At 43.2% G+C, this 24,217-nt stretch overlaps 1 protein-coding gene across 11 annotated transcripts in view; it reads left to right on the top strand.

The window, feature by feature from the left end:
• ARMH3 (armadillo like helical domain containing 3) overlaps positions 1–24,217 on the top strand; it is a 234,021-nt gene that overhangs the window by 22,720 nt on the left and 187,084 nt on the right. For all 11 annotated transcript variants that reach the window (XR_013398298.1, XM_077947332.1, XM_077947327.1 and 8 more), the window contains 5 exons: positions 9,053–9,165; positions 14,709–14,765; positions 14,876–15,022; positions 18,608–18,715; positions 23,647–23,739. Coding sequence is in view for 10 of the 11 variants with exons in the window: in XM_077947332.1 (XP_077803458.1) it covers positions 9,064–9,165; positions 14,709–14,765; positions 14,876–15,022; positions 18,608–18,715; positions 23,647–23,739 (507 nt within the window). In the remaining variant the exon portion in view is untranslated. The remainder of the gene's footprint in view (positions 1–9,052; positions 9,166–14,708; positions 14,766–14,875; positions 15,023–18,607; positions 18,716–23,646; positions 23,740–24,217) is intronic.

The following is a 24,217-nucleotide window of genomic DNA, read 5'->3' as shown; positions in this document are numbered from 1 at the left end:
ATAGGGTCGTTATGAGGATAAAATGAGTTAATATGTATGAAGTATTTAAAACAGTGCCTGGTACATAATAAGAGCTAAATAGACTCTAGTTGTTATTTTATTTTTATTTTTCACTCTTGTAGCCCAGGCTGGAGTGCAATGGTGCAATCTCGTCTCACTGCAACCTCCACCACCTGACTTCAAGTGATTCTCCTGCCTCAGGCTCCTAAGTAGCTGGGATTACAGGCATGCACCACCATGCTCCACTAGTTTTGTATTTTTAGTAGAGACGGGGTTTCACCATGTTGGCCAGGCTGGTCTTGACCTCTTGACCTCAGGTGACCTGCCTGCCTCAGCCTCCCAGGTGCTGGGATTACAGGTGTGAGCCACCACACCTGGCCTGGTTGTTATTTTAGATAAGTGTCCTGAGTGTTCAAGCCTGGGGGCCCTACTCACCTGTTCTGCATTGTTCTAGTGTTCTGCACTGGTTCTGTTAAATTTTCACATATATGAGAACACACATGTACTTTTTTTTTAGATTAAGGACTATTTTACATAATGTGAAGTATACAACTTAATGATATTTTAACATGTGTACTCATTTTTGTGACCTTCGCTTAGAGATTGAGTATATTTCCGGCACTTCAGAAGGCTTCCTTGTGCTCCTTCCCAATCATCTCCCCACCTCTCCTGTGTCATCATAGATTACTTTTGTCTTTTAAAAACTTCATGTAAATGGAATCATCAGGTTGTACTCTTTTGGTTTGGACATTTTTCATTACATATTTTATTTTTTTTCTGAGACGGAGTTTCACTCTTGTTGCCCAGGCTGGATTGCAATGGCGCAATCTCGGCTTGCCTCAACCTCCGCCTCCTGGGTTCACGTGATTCTCTTGCCTCAGCCTCTGGAGTAGCTGGGATTACAGGAATCACCACCATGCCCGTCTAATTGTTTGTGATTTTAGTAGAGACGGAGTTTCTCCATGTTGGTCAGGCTGGTCTTGAACTCCCGACCTCAGGTGATCCACCTGCCTCAGCCTCCCAAAGTGCTGGGATTACAGGCTGTGAGCCACTGCCACTGCGCCTGGCCCTCATTCAGTATTTTTTTTTTTTTTTTTCTGGAGACGGAGTCTTGCTCTGTCGCCCAGGCTGGAGTGCAGTGGCCGGATCTTGGCTCACTGCAAGCTCCGTCTCCCGGGTTCACGCCATTCTCCTGCCTCAGCCTTCCCGAGTAGCTGGGACTACAGGCGCCCGCCACCTCGCCCGGCTAGTTTTTTGTATTTTTTAGTAGAGACGGGGTTTCACTGTGTTAGCCAGGATGGTCTCGATCTCCTCACCTCGTGATCCGCCCGTCTCGGCCTCCCAAAGTGCTGGGATTACAGGCTTGAGCCACTGCGCCCGGCCTCATTCAGTATTTTCTATGTAACTTATTCACATTGCTTCATGTATCAGTAATGGGCTCTTGTAAATTTCTATATGGTATTCTATTGTATGACTGTATCATAATTGTCCCATTTACTGCTGATGGATATTTGGATTCTTTTTTTTTTTTTTTTTTTTTTTTTTGAGACGGAGTCTTGCTCTGTCGCCCAGGCTGGAGTGCAGTGGCCGGATCTCAGCTCACTGCAAGCTCCGCCTCCTGGGTTCACGCCATTCTCCGGCCTCAGCCTCCTGAGTAGCTGGGACTACAGGCGCCCGCCACCTCGCCCGGCTAGTTTTTTGTATTTCTTAATAGAGACGGGGTTTCACCGTGTTAGCCAGGATGGTTTCGATCTCCTGACCTCGTGATCCGCCCGTCTCGGCCTCCCAAAGTGCTGGGATTACAGGCTTGAGCCACCGCGCCCGGCCGGATTCTTATATATTAAAAAAATTCACAAACACAAAAGACCAACTTTAATAAACTTTACAAAAACATTTCTGAAAAGGAATGTCTGTGCTCTGTCTAGGCACGGTGGCATTTCTGTTTCCTGAACACACCAAGTGCATTCAAATCCTGAGGTCTTTGCACTTGCCATTCCATCTGTCTCGAACACTTTTCCCAAGATTTTTAGTTGGCTGATTTCTTCCTGTTATTCCAGATCTTAGCCCAAGTGCCACTTCTTCAAAGAGGCCTACTTTAATCCCAGATGAGAGTAGTTCCCTTTGCAGTTTGTCTTCAGGGCCCTTACCACTGTCTCAGTTTATCTTATTTGTTGTCTGTTTCCCTTCTACTGGAATGAAAATTCTGTGAGAGAAGGGATCTTTTCTGTCTTGCTTACTGCTGTGTTCCTAGTGCCTGTGCCTAAAAGGTACTCAATGCATATTTGTTGGATGAAGGAATGAATAAATGTCTGATCTCTACATATGTTTTTTTCCCCCTAAACTATTTACTTGTGTTTCTCTCTTTTTTTTTTTTCTGAGACAAGGTCTGGCTCTGTTGCCCAGGCTGGATGCAGTGACATTAGCTCACTGCAACCTTTGCCTCCTGGGTGCAAGACATCCTCCTGTTTCAGTGTCCTGAGTATCTGGGATTACAGGCTTCTGCCATCACACCTGGCTACTTTTCATATTTTTAGTAGGGATGGGATTTTGCCATGTTGCCCAGGCTGGTCTCGAACTCCTGAGCTCATGTGATCTGCCCGCCTTGGCTTCCTAAAGTGCTGGAATTACAGGTATGAGCCACCATGCCAGGTGTGCACATTTACTTTTATTCATTTTCCTTCTTTCCACTTCTTTTCTTTTATTCTCTTCTTTTCCTTCTATACTGGTTGAAATATTTTAGGATGTTTACCTTGGCATCTAGCTATAGCATTGTTTTTGTTTGCCTCAGTGTGAAGAGAGGGTGATACTTGGTGACAGTCCATTACAAATGTGAACGTAAGACTGAGTACAGTGGCTCATGCCTGTAATTCTAGCACTTTGGGAGGCTGAGGCAGGTGGATTGCTTGAGTTTGAAACCAGCCAGGGCAACATGGCAAAATCCTGTCTCTATAAAAAATACAAAAATTAGCTGGTTGTGGTGGGGTGGCGTGTACCTATAGTTCTAGCTACTTGGGAGGCTGAAGCGGGAGGATGGCTTGCGCCCAGGAGGTGGAGGTTGCAGTAAGCTCAGATCAGGTCACTGCGTCCAGTCTGGACAACAGATACAGACTCTGTCTCATAAAAAAAAAAAAAAAAAGCTGGGCGTGGTAGCTCATGCCTGTAATCCCAGCACTTTGGGAGGCTGAGGCGGGCAGATCACGAGGTCAGGAGATTGAGACCATCCTGGCTAACATGGTGAAACCCTGTCTCTACTAAAAATACAAAAAATTAGCTGGGCGTGGTGGCAGGTGCCTGTAGTCCCAGCTACTCAGGAGGCTGATTCAGGAGAATGGTGTGAACCTGGGAGGTGGAGCTTGCAGTGAGCCAAGATTGCGCCACCGCACTCCAGCCTGGGCGACGGAGCAAGACTCCGTCTCAAAAAAAAAAAAAAAAAAAAGTTAACCTAGAATCCTAGAACTCTGGACTGTTAAATTTGAAAATGCACAGGGAGTGTTCCTTTGCTTCCTTCTACAGATTGGCAAATTGAGGCCCAGGAAAGGAAAAATAAAATTAGCATTATAGAATGATTGTATAAGACTTGGAACTAAAACTTAAGGCTTTTCTTTTTTTTTTTTAGATGGAATTTCACTCTTGTTGTCCAGGTTAGAATTTCACTCTTGTTGTCCAGGAATTTCACTCTTGTTGTCCAGGTAGTGAGCACAATCTCAGCTCACTGCAACCTCCGTCTCCTGGGTTCAAGTGATTTCTCTGCCTCAGCCTGCCGAGTAGTTGGGATTACAGGCATGCGCCACCACACCTGGCTAATTTTGTATTTTTAGTAGAGATGGGGTTTCACCATGTTGGTCAGGCTGGTCTCCAACTCCTTACTTTAGGTGATCTCTATGCCTTGGCCTCCCAAAGTGGTAGGATTACAGCCGTGAGCCATCATGCCCTGCCAAACCTAAGGCTTTTGATAGATTAACTGTGGTAACTCTGGAAATTAGGGTGAATTTCTATTAACTTCATTTTTTGGTACTAGAGTTGGCACTAGGCTCAAGAAGACAGTAAAATAAATGAATAACCAACTAGCTAAGTATAACTGGCATTCCTTGCTTATTAGACAGTTGAAGAATTTGGCTTTAGGTTTTAAAATCTTAACATTTGGCCACTTCATCCTGCAAGGATGTGAAATCATGTGCATTTAAGAAGTGTGTGGTTGGATTGCTTAAGATACAAAACCCCCTCCGACCCCTCCCTCCCAACCCCCAAGACACAGATCTTAAAAAGTTGTATCACACCTGTAATCTCAGTACTTTGGGAGACAGAGGCAGGCAGATTTGAGGTCAGGTGTTCAAGACCAGCTTGGCCAACATGGTGAAACCCTGTCTCTACTAAAAATACAAAAATTAGGCCGGGCGCGGTGGCTCATGCCTGTAATCCTAGCACTTTGGGAGGGTCAGGCGGGTGGATTACGAGGTCAAAGGATCGAGACCATCTGGCTAACATGGTGAAACCCTGTCTCTACTAAAAATACAAAAATTAGGCCGGGTGCGGTGGCTCATGCCTGTAATCCTAGCACTTTGGGAGGCTCAGGCGGGTGGATTCCGAGGTCAAAGGATCGAGACCATCTGGCTAACATGGTGAAACCCTGTCTCTACTAAAAATACAAAAAGAGTATTCGGGTGTGGTGTCGGGCGCCTGTAGTCCCAGCTACTTGGGAGGCTGAGGCAGGAGAGTGGCGTGAACCTGAGAGGCAGAGCTTGCAGTGAGCCGAGATGGTGCCGCTGCACTCCAGCCTGGGTGACAGAGCGAGACTCCGTCTCAAAAAAAAAAAAAAAAAAAATTAGCTGAGTGTGGTAGCGCACACCTGTGGTCCCAGCTACTCACAAGGCTGAGGCACGAGAATCACTTAAACCCAGGAGGCGGAGGTTGCAGTGAGCTGAGATTGCACCACTGCACTCCAGCCTGGGTGACACAGTGAGACTCTGTCTCAAAAAACAAAAAAAAGTTGTATGACTTGGATCTTCCAGAGAGAAGTTGGCAGCAGCTCATGTGGCTAACAGTCTTTCAGATTTAGGAATAAAAGCCTTCATTGATTTACCATTCAGTTGAGGGGATTTGAAACCATTTGTAAGTTTGATAGTAGGTGAAATTAGTATTGAAAAGTTGCCTGATTCTTTTTTTTTTGAGACAGAGTCTTGCACTGTCGCCCACGCTGGAGTGCAGTGGCATGATCTCGGCTCACTGCAAGCTCCGCCTCCCGGGTTCACGCCATTCTCCTGCCTCAGCCTTCCCGAGTAGCTGGGACTACAGGCGCCTGCCACCACGCCCGGCTAATTTTTTGTATTTTGTTTAGTAGAGACGGGGTTTCACCGTGTTAGCCAGGATGGTCTCGATCTCCTGACCTCGTGATCTGCCCGCCTCGGCCTCCCAAAGTGCTGGGATTACAGGCGCCTGATTCTCTTTTTACAGTTTGTCTATGTCTTATTTCTGAGACAGTCTTAAAGCCTAAACTGACATTTCTGTGGTATTACTGTGCCTTTGCTGTGTTTGCTTCTTTACCAGAAGGATTTAAAAGCTTGGATCAACAGAGGTCATAGCATAGTCATAGAATATTTTTTTTTCTCCCTTATTATCCCATAGCATTTTCTTTGTATTTCTACTCTATAAATTTCTCATGATTTGCTTTGCATTATGAGTTTTTATGTGTCTGTCTCTGCCAGTAGATTATGAGCTCCCAGAGAATCAGGTCTGGAGTTTCCCCTCTTTAATCTTATAATGCCTGAACTAGGGCTTTAGGTGCTTATTATATATTTGTGGTATTTCAGTGATGCTGAGAGAATCATTAGATAATAGTCTGGTTCAATCCTCTTGTTTTACTTGTGAGGAAACTGAGAGGCACAATGACTTGTCTATGTCACCGAGTTGGTTGGGAGACCTGTGTTCTAGTCTCATTTCTGCTAGTTGCTTGTTCCATTATGCCTTGCAGCTTCTCAGCTGATGCTGGTTCTTTCCTCTGGGTAGGAGGGGGATGGTTGTGAAATAGGAAAAAAGTGCTTGGGAATGTACAGATTATATTCACATTACTGATGTGCTGCAACTTTCTGCTCTACCAATCAGATATTTTACTTTTTCTTAGAGATGGAGTTTCCCTCCTGTTGCCCAGGCTGGAGTGCAGTGACGCGATCTCAGCTCACTGCAACCTCTACCTCCCACGTTCAAGCAATTCTCCTGCCTCAGCCTCCTGAGTGGCTGGGATTACAGGCATGCACTACCATGCTTGGCTAATTTTGTATTTTTAGCAGAGACGGGGTTTCTCCGTGTTGGTCAGGCTGATCTCGAACTCCCAACCTCAGGTGATCCACCCGTCTTGGCCTCCCAAAGTTTACAGGCGTGAGCCACTGCGCCCGGCCGATATTTTTTTACTTTCAAAGTTAGGAGCATAGGCTTAATTTCTGAGACCCAGAGCAAAAGTTTTGTTAGAGTTCTATAGTTTTCCCAGTCTGCCACCTTAGAAACTCCCTGGGTAGGCGTGCTGGCAGGAGGAGAAGACTTTATGTTGTCAGTTTCCAGTCACATTTCAGGCAGCTTGGGTGGTAAATTCCAGTTGCCTGTGATGACAGAGAGTAATGAGTTGAGGCCTTGGCTGATTTTCCTGCTGCTCCAGATGGAAGGAGAATGATGAAAATAATTTAATTTCTTAGGAAATTTGGTAGTTTGGATTGGAATTGTTTTTCCCTCCTCTCCTGTTCCCTTTGCTTATTAGAAAGTATTGATTTTGAAATAGAGAAAGTGAGTTTATTAGATTTGGGGTGGACATTGATTAGCTGTAACCCAATTATAAATCCTCAGAAGGGGATATTTGTAAACATGTACTTTTCATGTCTGAGAACTTGTGGTTTCCACTCTTCCTGCTAATCAACTGGTTGAAACTGAGCACAGGCAGGATCCATATCCATTAAGTTTAGAATTGCATTGCTTTTGGTTTATTCTAATAGGAATCTCTTGATTTCCAATTTATTTTTCCTGAATAAGGACATTTTCCTCTTGACAACATTTTTAAAAAGACACAAGAAAGTTTTGAATGGAGGCTGTATTTCATGCTTTAAGGAAAAGCCATGATCAATATAATGTTAATTGCCCCAAATAGTTTTCTCTTTTTGTTATTGTTACTGTTTTTTTCATCAGTTCTCTCTGGACTATAACAGAATTTGAGGGCTAAGTTAAGCCTCGATAGAGATAGGTCCTAGTAAAATTTTAGGTCAGGCTGGGGGCGGTGGCTCACACCTGTAATCCCAGCACTTTGGGAGCCTGAGGTAGGCAGATCACGAGGTCAGGAGTTCGAGAGCTGCCTGGCCAACATGGTGAAACCCTGTCTCTACTAAAGATACAAAAAATTAGCCAGGCGTGGTAGTATGCCCCTGTAATCCCAGCTACTCAGGAGGCTGAGGCAGGAGAATCACTTGAACCCGGGAGGCGGAGGTTTCACTGAGCTGAGATCACACCATTGTACTCCAGCCAGGGTGACAGGACAAGACTACATCTCAAAAAAAAAAAAAAAAAAAAAAAAGTCTAAAAATAAAATAAAAATATCTAGTTGGTGAAGTTTCCTGTGCTTTAATGTATGCTCAAAGATGAATCTCCTCTTTTGGCTATATGTGTTAGAGAAGGACAATGTCTAAGATACAATCTTTTGTACTATTGGATGCATCTCTTCCTTAAACAAAATTTTGATTTTGATCAGAAAGATAGTGCATATTTTCCAAAAGTCATTGATCAAAATTAGGTCTGCTGTGTTGGATTTGTCTGGAAGTAAAATCTGGCCCCTCCCTATCCCACATACTTGTCATTGGATGAGACTAAGTTTCATATCTAGAGCACAGGATTTAAAGGAAAGAGAGGAACTTTGTTAATAATGAAAAGAACCTGGGAGGTGAAGGGAATATGTGTAAATTCTCAGTGAAGACCTGTGGGATTTCAGGTTCTCCATTGAAAAAAAAAATTGAGAATTCCTTAAAGCAAGATGGGAACATTTGGGCATGATTCATGGAACTACTTTTATATAGAATTGAAAAGTACTTTGGAGTTTGATCTGCAGTAGTATTTTATATATATATATACACACACAATTAAATTTGAAAGTAGTATATTACTCTATTCAGTTATTTTGAAATCAGATTTTTTTGGCCTCTTGGCTGCTATTTTCTGCCTTGGGTCTCTTTCCAGAGGAATTTAGATCTAAAGACAGTCAAGTGCAGTGTGATTTATGAGGCAGTGAAGGCCAAGTACTTTGCAGTGACGAGGACCTACTTACTTTGGGGAAATCAATGAAGCACATCAATCTGCAGCACACTTCCTGCCTTAATGGTCCAGCTCGATCAATATTTGAAATTTAACTTCACCATCAGTCTGTGGGCAGTGTGTGCTTTGCAGCCTTCCTTCCATCAACCTCAAATATATGGCCAGACCTATTACAGATGGAGCAAGTTACACCTTTGTGTTTGGTTTTGGATCTGCTTTAAGCCTTGTTCACTGGCACATTTTAAGGATGTAAAATGTGTTGTGCTGTTGGCCAAGTAATGATTTAAACCTTGGCATTAGCTAGTCAGGGAGGAGAGTGTTGGACAGATGTACAAGCTCTGTAGCATGGATGTTTATCAGTTATTTTTCCTAAACATTTTCTCATTAAGTGGTATGTCAGTGACTCCAGCACCTTGGAGAGCATTCTGCCACTGACTGGCTTTCTTTTCTTTTCTAAGACTTACTTTTTTTAGAGCTGTTTTTAGGTTCACAGCAAAATTGAAAGGAGAGGGCAGAAATATCCCGTATGTCTGCTTCCTTCACATATGCACTGCCTCCTCTGTTAACAGCATCCCCTACTAGAGTGGCATTTGTTATAAATGATGAACTTGCATTCATATATTGTTACCACCCAAAGTCCACAGTTTACGTTATAGTTCACTCTTGGTGTTGTATATTCTGTGGGCTTGGACAAATGTATGACATATATCAGCCATTTGTATTATCATACTGAGTATTTTCAGTATTCTAAAATGTGACTTTCTGTCCACAGATTCTCTAACCATGGCACAGGTAGAGAAACGTGGGGGTTTGCTCCGGAAATCTTCAGCCTCCAAAAAACCACTGAAGGAAAAAGTGGTGCTGATGTATGATGAGATCTTCATGGTAAGGCCTGCAGCCCTGTTGTGTACAGCTTGACTCTTTAGTTTCTTAGTTCAAAATGAGAAATACCCTTACCTCTGCCTGCTACCTTCAGGTTCCTTGGGGGATGTGGGAGGGAGGAGAGAAAGAGGGTTTGAGGGCAAAAATGAAAGCTCTCAGAGTAGAGATTATAATCATGTATTAATTAACATAGGTTGTTATTGTGTTGTCCTTATAGGTTGTTGCCGTGAGCCAGGTAAAACAATTGAAAGGAGGGAGGAAGGCTGGGGAAGCTCCTTTTCTGAATATTTTAAAGAAAGACTTGCTCTCCTTGTGATCTAACTTAGGACTCTCTTATCCTAGATGTCCCATGAAGTTTCTTTTGGACCTAGAATTCTATAATTCAGATACTTTTAAAGGATACATTATTATATTCCATCTCAAGTTGTTGGTAAACGAAATAATTACTTAGGACTATCTCATTCTCCAGCTATATGGGATAACTGAGGAATTATTAGCAATTGGGTTGGAGATTTCTTTGGGTCTTCAGAACTGATTGAACATGGTCCAAACCTATATTGTAAAATATACCCTATCAGGGGCTGGGTGCGGTAGCTCACGCCTGTAATCCCAGCACTTTGGGAGGCTGAGGCGGGTGGATCACAAGGTCAAAGTTCGAGACCAGCCTGACCAACATGGTGAAACCCCGTTTCTACTAAAAATACAAAAATTAGCCGGGCATGGTGGTGCACTTCTGTAATCCCAGCTATTCGGGAGGCTGAGGCACAAGAATCTCTTGAAGCCGGGAGGTGGATGTTGCAGTGAGCTGAGATTGTGCCACTGCACTCCAACCTGGGCAACAGAGTGAGACCCCATCTCAAAAAAAAAAAATACCCTATGAGGGAAGATTAATTAGATATGCTACAGGGGTACCTGCCTTCTGAAATTCTGGTCATAAGTAGTATGCATAAAGTAGAATAATACTTACAAAAAGAATTACTGGCTGGGTGTGGTGGCTCATGCCTGTAATCCTAGCACTTTGGGAGGCTGAGTGGGTGGATCTTTTGAGCCATGTTGCCCAGGCTGGTTCAAGACCAGCCTGGGCAACATGGCAAAACCTCCTCTCTACAAAAAAAAATACAAAAATTATCCAGGTGTGGTGGTGTGTGCCTGTAGTCCCAGCTCCTTGGGAGGCTGAAATGGGAGGATTGCTTAAGCCCAGGAGGTCAAGGCTACTGTGAGCCGTGATCACGCCACTGCATTCCAGCCTGGGCAAGAGAGTGAGACCCTATGTCAAAAGAAAAGAAAAGAAAAGACCATGTATTGGGTTTCTACTATGTGCCTGGAGTATTCTAAATGTATCACTAAATATAGAGGTGTTCTAATTCTGACTGGAATTCTGTGAGGGCACTGGTAGTACCCTCATTTAACAGATGAAGTTATTTGAGATCTCTGCTGGAAGGTGATGGAGCTGTGATTTGAACCCTGGTGCCTGACTCCAAAGCCATGGCTCAGAATAAATAATTCAGTCCACTAAAATACCTAACTTTGGCAAGCCTTGGAAACAGAGTGCAGAAGATTAATACAGATTGCCCAGGCCAGTACAAGCAACTATACAGAGAAAATAAGTAGGTGCTAGGATCCTATTAGGATTCTTTTGGCCAGGAGTGGTGTCTCATGCCTGTAATTCCAGCACTTTGGGAGGCCGAGGCAGGCGAATCACAAGGTCAGGAGATTGAGACCATCCTGGCTAACACGGTGAAACCACGTCTCTACTAAAGATACAAAAAATTAACTGGGTGTGGTGGCGGGCGCCTGTAGTCCCAGCTACTGGGGAGGCTAAGGCAGGAGAATGGCATGAACACGGGAGGTGGAGCTTGCAGTGAGCCGAGATCAGGCCACTGCACTCCAGCCTGGCGGACAGAGTGAGACTCGTCTCAAAAAAAAAAAAAAAAAAAGGATTCTTTCTTTGTTATGCAAGCTTGGTGTATACAACTCCTGATTTAGTGAGCTTTGGGGATAGGAAGTGCCAGTTCCATGAATTCCCTGAGTTTCATTTGTAGGCAAAACAATGATATTATAGAAGTGTTAGGGTCAAACTGTGAGCCCTGCTAGGAAGCAGGACTTGAGAGAAAGTGATAGATAGAATACATTAAGTGGCTGGGTGTGGTAGCTCACACCTGTAGTCCCAGCTATCCTGGGAGGCTGAGGTGCATGGATTGCTTGAGGCCAGGAGTTTGAGACCATCTCTGGCAACATATCGAGACCCCCATCTCTAACAACAAAATTAGGTGGGTGTAGTAGTATGCATCTGTAGTTCCAGCTAGTACCAGCTACTCCTAGCTACTATAGGAGGCTAAGGTGAGAGGATCCCTTGAGCACAGGAGTTCAAGGCAGCAGCTAGCTATAATTGCACCATTGCACCCAGCCTGGGTGACAGAGTGAGAACCTGTCTCTAAAATAAGTAAATAAATAATATTTTATTTATTTTTTAATTTATTTTGGACCAATAATTAATTTAAAAAAAAGAATTCACTAAATGAGGACGTTGTGAGAAGGCCAGAGATACTGCTTCTTTATGCCATTCTCAATTAAAAATCCAGAAGAAGCTAGGCATGGTGGCTCACACCTGTAATCCCAGCAGTCTGTGAGGCCACGGGGGGCAGATCACATGAGGTCAGGTGTTTGAGACCAGCTGGCCAAGATGGTGAAACCCCATCTCTACTAAAAATGCAAAAATTAGCTGGGTGTGGTGATACATGCCTGTAATCCCAGCTATTTATGTGAGTCTGAGGCAGGAGAATTTCTTGCACCCAGGAGGCAGAGGTTGCAGTGAGCTGAGATCATGCCATTGCACTCCAGCCTGGGTGACAGAGCAAGACTCCATCTCAAAAAAAAAAAAAAGGAAAACAAAATCCAGAAGAGATTATTAATATTTTATTATTAGATCAGGACTTAACTACTGATGACATTAGTTACTGGTAGTAATTTTATGCTGTTTTATTTTAATTAATAATCAATTATTTATTCATTTATTTTGAGATGGTGTCTTGCTCTGTTGCCCAGGCTGGAGAGCAGTGGCATGATCTTGGCTCACTGCAGCTTCCACCTCCTGGGTTCAAGCAGTTCTCCTGCCTTAGCCTCCCAAGTAATTGGAATTACAGGTGCATGCCACCATGCCTGGCTAATTTTTGTTTTGTTTTGTTTCTTTTTTGAGACTGTCTCTCGCTCTGTTGCCCAGACTGGAGTGCAGTGGCACGATCATGGCTCACTGCAACCTCCACCTCCCGGGTTCAAGCAATTCTCCCGCCTCCTGAATAGCTGGGCTACAGGCACCTGCCACCACACCTGGCTGATTTTTTGTGTTTTTTATTTCACTGTGTTAGCCAGGATGGCCTCAATCTCCTAACCTCATGATCCGGACGTCTCGGCCTCAGCCTCCCAAAGTGGTGGGATTACAGGCGTGAGCCACTGTGCCCAGCCATTTTTGTATTTTTAGTAGAGATGGGGTTTCACCATGTTGGCCAGGTTGTTCTTGAACTCTTGACCTCAGGTGACCCACCTGCCTCAGCCCTACAAAGTGTTGATATTGTAGGCGTGAGCCACTGTGCCTGGCCTATTCACTTATTTATTTTTATTTTTTATTTATTTATTTTTGTTTTTGAGATGGAGTTTTGCTCTTGTTGCCCAGGGTGGAGTGCAATGGTGTGATCTCAGCTCTCCGTACCCTCTGCCTCCTGGGTTCAAGCGATTCTGCCTCAGCCTCCCGAGTAGCTGGGGTTATAGGTATGTACCACCATTCCCGGCTAATTTTGTATTTTGAGTAGAGATGGGGTTACTCCATGTTGGTCAGGCTGGTCTTGAACTCCTGACCTCAGGTGATCCCCCTGCCTCGGCCTCCCAAAGTGCTGCTGGGATTACAGGTGTGAGCCACCGTGCCTGGCTTTATTTTTATTTTTTATTTACTTATCTGTCACCTAGGCTGGAGTGCAGTGGCGTGAGCTTGGGTCACTGCAACCTCCACCTCCTGGCTTCAAGCAATTCTCCTGCCTCAGCCTCCCAAGTAACTGGGACTACAGGCCCATGCCACCGTGCCTGGCTAATTTTTGTATTTTTAGTAGAGACGGGTTTTGCCATCTTGGCTGGGCTAGTCTTGAACTCCTGGCCTCAAGTGATCCGCCCACATTGGCCTTCCAAAGTGCTGAGATTACAGGCATGGGCCACTGCACTTGGCTGTCTCCTGGTAGTAGTTTTAAAAGGTGAACTTAAGGACAGGCGCGGTGGCTCATGCCTGTAATCCCAGCACTTTGGGAGGCTGAGGCGGGCGGATCATGAGGCTGGGAGATTGAGACCATCCTGGCTAACACAGTGAAACCCCGTCTCTACTAAAAATACAAAAAAATTGGCCAAGCGTGGTGGTGGGCGCCTGTAGTCCCAGCTACTTGGGAGGCTGAGGCAGGAGAATGGTGTGAACCCGGGAGGTGGAGGTCGCAGTGAGCGGAGATTGTGCTGCTGCACTCCAGCCTGGGCAACAGAGTGTGACTCTGTCTCAAAAAAAAAAAAAAAAAAGGTTCACTGAAAATAAGGTGGTAGTGGGCTATTGACCTGCTTATTTGATGTCATTCTCCTTTCTTTAAAGTAGGGGTTCTCTTTTTCTTTTCTTTTTTTTTTTTTTGAGACGGTGTCTCAAAAAAAAAGGCATCCACCACCACGCCCGGCTAATTTTTTGTATTTTTAGGAGAGACGGGATTTCATCATGTTAACCAGGATGGTCTTGATCTCGTGACCTCGTGGTCGGCCCACCTCAGCCTCCCAAAGTGCTGGAATTACAGGCGTGAGCCACCGCACCTGGCTGAGGTTCTGTTTTTCTTATTTTACCCATTAACCAGCAGCCTCTGACTTCCTAGAATTTGTTTGAAAATTATTGCTAGGAAATTTTGGATTTTAGCATGATAATTTTGCTTACTCTTTGGATCAATTTAAATTAAGAAATTTAGAACACATTAAAAGCTCTGTACAGAAGACTAAATGCATATGGAGGGCAAGTAGAAGCAGTCAACACAGCATGCTGTAAAAACCACCGCAGTATTACTGAAGTGATCTGAATTCTGGCTCCTGCACTTGTGTAAGTCACTTAACTTTGTGGACTCTTTTCCTAAAATGAGAGGACGGTGATAATATCTATCCTTCCTGGCTCACTGGATTGTATTTCACATATGTGAATAGGTTTGAAAACAACACTGTACCAATGCATGGGAGACATGTTGTGATGTGACTAACTTATTCTGATGTTTATGTTCATTTCTTGCTAGAAGATAAATATTTTAGGGAAGTTCTTTGAGCTATTATTTAACTTTTGGTGCAAAGAATATATATCCATGCACAGAGTTTTCCACTTGGGAAAGAAAACACGAAGAGATACTGTTCTTCTTTTTCCCCTTCTAGCAGTTTAGAATGACCAAGAATTTTCAAAGTTAATTTTGAAAACTAAGGTTGACTATATATAGTATTCTTAATGCTTTTGGTGTTAGCTGGGAAGGCCGAATGTGCTTGTCTTCTGGTTTCAGACAGAGGACCCCAGTAAGTGCAGTCCTCGGTTTTGGGAGGAGCTCTTTCTCATGAAGGTAAGAGTTGGTGGCATCTGTGGAATTTCCTGGTAACTAAAATTGCCTTCTCATGTGTTCTAGGCACTACGCTAAAAATGCATTCTGCCCCTTATTTGTTTCCTTGGCAGGTGAATTTAGAGTACCTAGAAGGCAAGCTGGAATCTCTTGATGGTGAGGAGTTGATGAAGATCAAGGACAATATTAATTGTCTATTCCAACACTGCATCCAGGCTCTGGGAGAGGAGCATCCAATTCGAGTTGTGAATGCATTGCAGGTACAAGGCTGGGAGACTGGGGAAGTCTTGTTTAACAGGAGAAAGGAATTGTAACACATCTGTTGGAACTGAGGAACCTAGAGTTGCTCTGAGGTATGAGGTTTTCTTTTTTATTTCTCTAAGTTACCAAATATTTATGCCATATTTATTTAGCCATCTATTTATACAAATTGACACTTAGGAGTAATCTTATCCATTTGTATAATTTGATCTAATGCTAAAGTAGATTGTTAGAATTCTTTTTTTTTGCTTGAGAAAGGGAAGAAATAGGAAACTGAGGCAAGAATGATTAGTCTTTATCAAAAATCAGAAGACGGCTGGGCATGGTGGGTCACGCCTATAATCCCAGCACTTTATAGGGCTGAGATGGGTTCACCTGAGGTCAGGAGTTTGAGACCAGCCTGGCCAACATGGTGAAATCCCACCTCTACTAGAAATACAAAAATTAGCCAGGCATGGTGGCGGGTGCCTGTAATCCCAGCTATTCAGGAGGTTGAGGCAGGAGAATCACTTGAACCCAGGAGGCGGAGGTTGCAGTGAGCCAAGATTGTGCCCTGCACCCCAGCCTGGGCAACAGAGCGAGACTCCATCTCAAAAAAAAAAAAAAAAAAAAGATTTTCAAAGGGTTCTGTAATTCAAAAAACATCAGGAAACTATTCTTTATGTTAAGTGATGATCATAAGATTCATTCAACAACTATTTCTTGAATAATGTTATGTGCCAGGCATTGGGCTGGGTGATGGAGATATACTACAGACTTCTTGAGGGAAGAGACTTTGAGAGTTTCATTCAGTAGTTTGTTTCCAGTGAGTAGAATGTTCCTTGTGCACAGAGAGCGGTGCTTAGCAAATAGTACTCTAGAAGTAGGTTCTTACTGAATGAATGGTGACAAAGTTTCTAAAAGTTTAGTATAGCCTAGATTGAGAGTACTTAGGGCAGTGATTGACAGGTTTAGAATATGAAGAATCCATGATGGGTTAAATAAGTTTATTGGAACTTGTGAGAGATTGGGTTTAAGTTTCTAACTTATGAGTTAGATCACTTTGTGAGCCCCAGTTTGCTCATCTGTAGAATGGCAATAATAATTACCGCTTGAGTTGATGTCCCAGAAAGATGGACCATGTTTATTCTATAGCTTCGTTAACCTTTGGCACAGTAAGTTCCACATTTTAAGTTGTAGTGTAGGGGCTCAATGAAAGTTGGAAATTGTACTTCCAGTAATTAGGTAATTGCAGTGCTCATTGTGTGGGCATGAATTGTAAACTGTTTTATTTCAGTGGAAATAAGTTGACATTAAGCCACTTAGTGACCCATAAAATATTGTACATTGTTATAATAGCTAATACTTACTGAGCTCTACCAAAGTTCCAGGGACTAAGTACTTTACAGTATTATTTCACATAGCCCTCATAATGCTCCTACAAGATGGATGCTATTATTATCATTCCTACTTTATAGATGAGAAAACTGAGCCACTGGAAAGTTAACTAATGTGTGTGTCTAGGTTCTCACAGCTAGTAAGTAGTGGATGAGGATTATGAAGATTTTAAGATTTGAAGCAATTGGCTATTATATAGGGACTTAACTGTTGTAGTTATTAAAAATAATTATAAAAACTGTCAGCTAGGCGTGGTGGCTCACGCCTGTAATCCCAACACTTTGGGAGGCTGAGGAGGGTGGATCACTTGAGGTCAGGAGTTCAAGACCACCCTGGCCAACATGGTGAAACCCTGTCTCTATTAAAAAACTACAAAAATTAGCTGGGCGTGGTGGTGAATATCTGTAACCCCAGCTACTAGGGAAACTGAGGCATGAGAATCACTTGAACCCAGGAGGTGGAGGTTGCAGTGAGCCAGGATCACTCGCGCCACTGCACTCCAGCCTGGGTGACAGAGTGAGACTCAGTCTCAAAAACAAAACAAAACAAAAACCTGTTAAACTGTAATATAAATGTCAAAAAATTATTATTATTATTATCTTTTTTTTTTTGAGACGGAGTCTCACTCTGTTGCCCAGGCTGGAGTGCAGTGGCCGGATCTCAGCTCACTGCAAGCTCCGCCTCCCGGGTTTACGCCATTCTCCTGCCTCAGCCTCCCGAGTAGCTGGGACCACAGGCGCCCGCCACCTCGCCCGGCTAGTTTTTTTTTTGTACCTTTTTAGTAGAGACGGGGTTTCACCGTGTTAGCCAGGATGGTCTCGATCTCCTGACCTCGTGATCCTCCCGTCTCGGCCTCCCAAAGTGCTGGGATTACAGGCTTGAGCCACCGCGCCCGGCCTATTACTATTATTTTTAAGATGGAGTTTCACTCTTGTTGCCCAGGCTGGAGTGCAATAGAGCGATCTTGGCTCACTGCAACATCCGTCTCCTGGGTTCAAGCAATTCTCCTGTCTCAGCCTCCCAAGTAGCTGGGATTACAGGCATGTGCCTCCGCACTTGGCTAATTTTTTGTATTTTTTTTTTTTTTGAGACGGGGTCTCGCTCTGTCACCCAGGCTGGAGTGCAGTGGCTGGATCTCAGCTCACTGCAAGCTCCGCCTCCCGGGTTCACGCCATTCTCCTGCCTCAGCCTCCCGAGTAGCTGGGACTACAGGCGCCCGCCACCTCGCCCGGCTAGTTTTTTGTATTTTTTAGTAGAGACGGGGTTTCACCAGGTTAGCCAGGATGGTCTCGATCTCCTGACCTTGTGATCCGCCCGTCTCGGCCTCCCAAAGTGCTGGGATTACAGGCTTGAGCCACCGCGCCTGGCCAAATTTTTTGTATTTTTAACAGAGACTGGGTTTCACCATGTTGGCCAGGCTGGTCTCGAACTCATGACCTCAGGTGACCCACTTGCCTCAGCCTCCCAGAGTGTTGGGATTACAGGCGTGAGCCACTGCGTCCAGCCCCAGAATTAATTTTAAATAAAGGAAAACTCCACCAATCCCATGATCGAACTCAAGAACTATTTTTAATCTTTGAATATCACCTCCCAGTCTGCCTTATAATTTTTAAAAACAAGATGACAAGAAAATAAAAAATGAGGATGACAATAGTCTCAGTTGCTGTTCCTCTTTTATTTGCTGGATTTTGCACATGTTGAGACTCAGACTGGGCTGGGCGCAGTGGCTCACATTTCTAATTCCAGAACTTTGGGAAGCTGAGGCAGGAGGATCACTGGAGCCCAGGTGTTGGAGACCAGTCTGGGCAATGTGGTGAGACCCTGTCTCTACAAAAAATAAAAAAATTAACTGGGTGTGGTGGAGTACACCTGTCATATCAGCTGCTTGGAAGGCTGAGGTGGGAGGATCACCTGAGCCCAGGAGGTCAAGGGTATAGTGATCTGTGATTATGCCACTGCACTACAGCCTCGGTGAAGAGTGAGGCCTTGTCTCAAAAAAAAAAAAAAACCAAAAAAACAAAAACCCGAATCAAACAGAAAACCCCACAAAAACTCAGACCGTGTTTTGGAGCTCAGAGCTCAGAGAAATTGAATGTATTGAGTGTCAGCTGTGTAAGGATGAGGCTGCAATGTGGGTGTACAGACCCAGTGTCCTTCTAGTTTTGAGACTTCCTCTCCAGAAAGAATTCTTTGTCTCATTTCTGCAGACCCTGTGCGCACTCATTCGAGGAGTCCATCAAAAGAATAAGTCTACCTCTGGGTTTGACATTATCAACATGCTGATGGGCTTTGACAAGGCGGAGCTGTGCATGAAGGTGAGGCATAAGCTGCAGATGTGCCTATGGATGGTAGCTTCTGACAGCTGTTCATGGACACTGTCAGCAGACAAATGTACTCAAAGATTTAGACTCAGAAAGACACAGATGATTGAATTTGGCCTTGCATTTGGTTATTTGTATTTAACAGATTTGCTTTGTCTGAATAAAGGAAAATTTTCAATTCAAATTTGAATGGAGGTATTCTTTCCCTGCAGGATAAAGACTGAATAGTTTATTTTGTTACTTGTATCATCATATGATCATACATTCTTAAGAACATTTATGAATTTAAATAAAATATAACAAATTAACATATAAGGCTAACTTTAATTCTAAACTTTAAGCTTATTTAACACAATTACTTTGATTTTATCAGAATTTTTATTTCTGCTGTTTGACACTATCTTTTTAAAATAACAGCCTTAAAATTCATATAGGATACATCCACCCTTTTAGACTGTACAATCTGACCAGGCGCCGTGGCTCATGCCTGTAATCCAAGTGCTTTGGGAGGCCAGGGCAGGCGGATCGCTTGAGCTCAGGAGTTTGAGAACAGTGTGGGCAACATGGCAAAACCTAGTCTTTACAAAAAATACAGAAATTAGCTGGGTATGGTGGCACGTGCCTGTAAGTCCCAGCTAGTTGGGGGAGGCTGAAGTGGTAGGATTGCTTGAACCTGGGAAGTAGAGGTTGCAGTGAGCCGAGATCATGCCACTGTACTCCAGCCTGGGCAACAGAGCAAGACCCTGTCTCAAAAAGAAGAAAATAAATAAAGTGTACAATCCAGTGGATTTTAGTATAGTCATAGAATTCTACAATTATCATCACTATTAATTTCAGAACATTTTCATCACCCTAGAAAGAAAACCTGTACCCATTAGCAGTCATTTCCCAATTCTCCACTCTTCTCAACCCTTGGCAAGCATTAATCTGCTTTATGTCTCAATGGGTTTAGCTATTCTGGACACCTCATATAAATGGAATCATATCATATGTGGCCTTTTGAGTCTGGCATTTACTTCACATAATGTTTTTGTGGCTCATCCATATTAGAGGATGTATCAGTATTTCATTCCTTTTTATTGCCTAATAATATTCCTTTGGATGGAGATACTATATTTTGTCTATCCATTCCTCAGTTGATAGATATTTGGGTCCTTTCAACATTTTGGCTATTAGGAATAATGCTGCTATGAACGTTCATGTATAAGTTTCTGTATGGATGTATGCTCTTATTTATTTGTGAGATGAGGTCTCGCTGTGTTGCCCCAGCTGGTCTTGAACTCCTGGCCTCAAGTGATCCTCCTGCCTCAGCCTTCCAAAGTGCTGAAATTATAAGCATGACCCACTGCACTCAGGCCACACATATGTTTTACATTCTCTTGGGCATATACCTAGGTGTAGAATTGCTGGGTCACATGGCAACTCTATATTTGACATTTTAGGAACTACCAAACCATTTTTCCATAGTGGCTGTTCTGTTTTATAATTTCACTAGCAATGTATGAGGGTTCAAGTTTCTCCACATTATGTCAACAGTTGTTTTTGTCTGTCTTTACTTTTTTTTGGAGAATTGTCTTTCATATCCTTTGCCCATTTCTAGATTGGGGTATCTTTTATTGTTGAGTTATAAGAGTTCTTTACGTATTCTGAATATGTCCCTTGTCAGATATATGATTTGCAGTGTTGGACACTATATATATATATATATATATATTTTTTTTTTTTTTTTTTTTTTTTTTTTTGAGACGGAGTCTTGCTCGTCGCCCATGCTGGAGTGCAGTGGCGCAATCTCGGGTCACTGCAAGCTCTGCCTCCTGGGTTCACGTCATTCTCCTACCTCAGCCTCCTGAGTAGCTGGGACTACAGGCGCCCGCCACCACGCCTGGCTAATTTTTTTGTATTTTTGGTAGAGATGGGGTTTCACCATTTTAGCCAGCATGGTCTCGATTTCCTGACCTCGTGATCCACCTGCCTTGGCCTCCCAAAGTGCTGGGATTACAGGCGCGAGCCACCGCGCCCAGCCTGGACACTATATTGTATAAATGTTGTTTGAACTTTGAAGAACAGTCTTCTATCACTCATTAAATTTAAAATAAATCTGTATACCAGAGAATCCTTATAATGATTAGGTTACAAAAAAAGTTATTAATATATAATTATGAATATACAAAGCTTTAATACTTAGAGGTATTTTTAAATTCTGGCCTTTTGCAGTTCATATATATGTCGTGGTAAAATCCCAGATAGCTCCTCATTCTCATAGTTGTAACTACTGCTTGTATGTTGGTGACTGCTAAGTCTCTGTCTTTAGCCTTAACTTCTTTTCATGATCTCGGAGTTGTATACTCTGCAGGTACTTGCTGAATGTACTCACTGACACATCCCATAAGTACTTCTTGCTTGATATATCTAGAATGGAGCTCACTGTTTCTCCTGCATCTCTTCTTCCTCATTCATTCACTTTCAGAATGGGGGCAGCTGTCTTCACAGGCCCCAAGCTGAACTTGGTGATCATCTGGAGATAAAAGATGAGAAGTCCCCTCATCTTTTATTTCCAGACGATCACCAAGTTCAGCTAATTTTACCTCAGTTCATATTCCTCATACTTGTCTTCTTCTGTTCCCACCATCTCTGTTATTCTTTCTCTCACCAGAACTATTACAGTGATGTCTTCATTCTTTTTTGTTTTTTTGAGATGGAGTCTCACTCTGTCACCTAGGCTGGAGTCCAGTGGTGCAATCCTGACTCACTGCAACCTCTCTGTCCCGGGTTCAAGTGATTCTCTTGCTTCAGCCACCTCAGTAGCTGGGATTACAGGCATCACCACCACACCCAGCTAATTTTTGTATTTGTAGTAGAGACAGGGTTTCACCATGTTGGCCAGGCTGGTCTCGAACTCCTGACCTCAGGTGATCTGCCCACCTTGGCCTCCCAAAGTGCTGGGATTACAGGCGTGAGCAACTGCGCCCGGCCCATTCATTCTTTTGACAAATATTTGTTGGGCCCCTATATGCCAGGTACTGTGGTAGGCACTGAGGATACAAGAGGCAAATAAGACATGGAAACTGTCTCAGGAAATTGATAATTAGTCCTTATTAGTCTCTATCCTTTCAAGCTTACCATCTTTAAATCCATCATCCACACTGACACCACAACTGTGTGGTATTAGTGTGTATATCTTACACTCATCTTTCCTGCTTAAAATCCTTCCTTAGTCTGCTGTCACTAACAGGATGAAGACCAAACTCCCTAGTTAGACTTATAAAACTTTCATAATCTGCACCATATTTACTTCTCCAGTCTTTTTTTTTTGAGATGGAGTCTCACTCTGTCGCTCAGGCTGGACTGCAGTGGTGCGATCTCCGCTTACTGCAAGCTCCGCCACTTCTCGGGTTCATGCCATTCTCCTGCCTCAGCCTCCCGAGAAGCTCGGACTACAGGCGCCTGCCACCACACCTGGCTAATTTTTTTTTGTATTTTTGGTAGAGACGGGGTTTCACTGACTAGTCTTTTATCTCACCACTGTGCGTCATTCTTTATACTCCCTTAAAACCAAACTACTTTTATTTCAGCCCCACACCAGGGCCATTTCTTTCCTTATGTGTCTTTGATGATGCTAATACCTGTCTGGAATTCCTTTCCTCCCCAATTCCTATTGAATTTTCAAAATATAACTCACTCCCAAGGGGTCCTGGAATAGGTGACTTTAGAGCAAATTCCATTCCTCTATGTATATTTCGGTCATAGTAACCATTGAATTGAAACTGTTGGCTTGTTTTTCTCTCTCATTAGACTAAAAGCACCTTGGGAGCAAGGGTCATGGTCTTAGTATTTTCCTATATTCTTTTAAAGCACAATATTCAGCACAGAGTAGATGCTCACATATTTATTGAATTGAACTGAAGCAGCTTACCTTGGCCTTCCAGCACGCTTAAATCCTTATTCTCCATCCATTCTCCTCCCTCGTTTAATGTAGAATATTTCTTTTCATCTTCCCTTTATTGTAGTATATAAGGGTTTCATCTTTTGATTAGTTTGAGTCTGTCAGCTGGCTTTTAGTGCAAGTGATAAATTCCAGTTGCATTGCCAAGTGGAGACCACGATGGACACAAGTTAGCTTTATTGGATAGTGTATATGGCTAGTGATAGCCTGTAATGATACTGTTTCTTTTTCATTTATTCAGTGTGCCTGAATCAAATGTTATGCTTTCTTTACCAAATAATGAAACTTGCCAGGCATGGTGGTTCACACCTGCAATGCCAACCGTTTGGGAGGCCGAGGCAGGAGGATCACTTGAGCCCAGGAGTTTGAGACCACCCTGGGCAACATGGTGAGACCTTGTCTCTATAAAGAAAAAGAAAAAAAAATACCCGGGTGTGGTGGCGCACATCTGTGGTCCTAGCTATTTGGGTGGCTGAGGTGGGAGGATGACTTGATCCCAGGAGTTTGAGGTTGCAGTGTGCTATGAACATGCCTTGCCTTCAGCCTGGCTCACAGAGTGAAACTCTGTCTCAAAAAAAAAAAAAAAAAAAAAAAAAGAAACATATACAATTATTTAACCATTAGGTTTCCCTTTTTTTATTTGCTTCGTTGTAATCTAAAGGTTTATATGGGGATGACAGACTGCAAACATTCATTCATTTAGTAGAACAGTGACTTCTTTACTGTCTTGTGCAATTGTTATAAAGCATTTTTCTCACTAAAGCTAGATTTTGAAGTGTTCCTATTTTTCTTTCTTAGCAACCCCAGCCTGAGAAAAAGTTCTCCTTTACTTTATCTAATCTTGTAAGGCCTAGGCCTAAGGAAATGATATGTTTGCTTCATTGTGTGTTATTCACATTACTCCTGTATAACATAATCCGGAGTTAGACAAAGGTGTGGTGTTATCTGGTATAGTTTAATACTTATTGGTTCTCTTTCTCAGAACTTGATGGAGAGTTTGGATTCATTGCTTTGTGCAGAAGGTTCTGAAAGTCTGAAGAGTTTATGTCTGAAACTTCTCCTTTGCTTAGTGACCGTAAGTGACCTATGTTTGTCAAGGGTATTAATTGACAGGAGGGGCAATCCTGTTTGAATACTTGAGCCCACAGATAGAAGGAAAAAGAGAAAAAATATTCTCAACGGGGGTATTACATCACTCCCTTATGTCTGGATGTATAGGAAGTTAGCTACATGGTCTTTTGCTTCCTCTTTGGAGCAACTACTGGTATTTTTAGCCTGCAGCCTATGTGATATTTTACTTTAGAAGTTTCATTTCAGGAGAGCTACTGTCTTCTGGATTGTCAGACTTGTCCTCATCAGGTCTTATTTGGAAATAGTTCTTGTGATTCTGAGCCTTTTTTTTTTTTTTTTTTTTTTTTGAGAGAGAGTCTTGCTCTGTCGCCCAGGCTGGAGTGCAATGGCATGATCTCGGCTCACTGCAACCTCTGCCTCCTGGGTTCAAGCAGTTCTGCCTCAGCCTCCCAAGTAGCTGGAATTACAGGCATGTGCCACCA

Source organism: Macaca mulatta, chromosome 9 (assembly GCF_049350105.2).
Source record: "Macaca mulatta isolate MMU2019108-1 chromosome 9, T2T-MMU8v2.0, whole genome shotgun sequence".
NCBI classification, from domain to species: domain Eukaryota; kingdom Metazoa; phylum Chordata; class Mammalia; order Primates; family Cercopithecidae; genus Macaca; species Macaca mulatta.
Note: the sequence above shows the minus strand (reverse complement) of the source record. Positions and strands in the feature narration are given on the sequence as shown.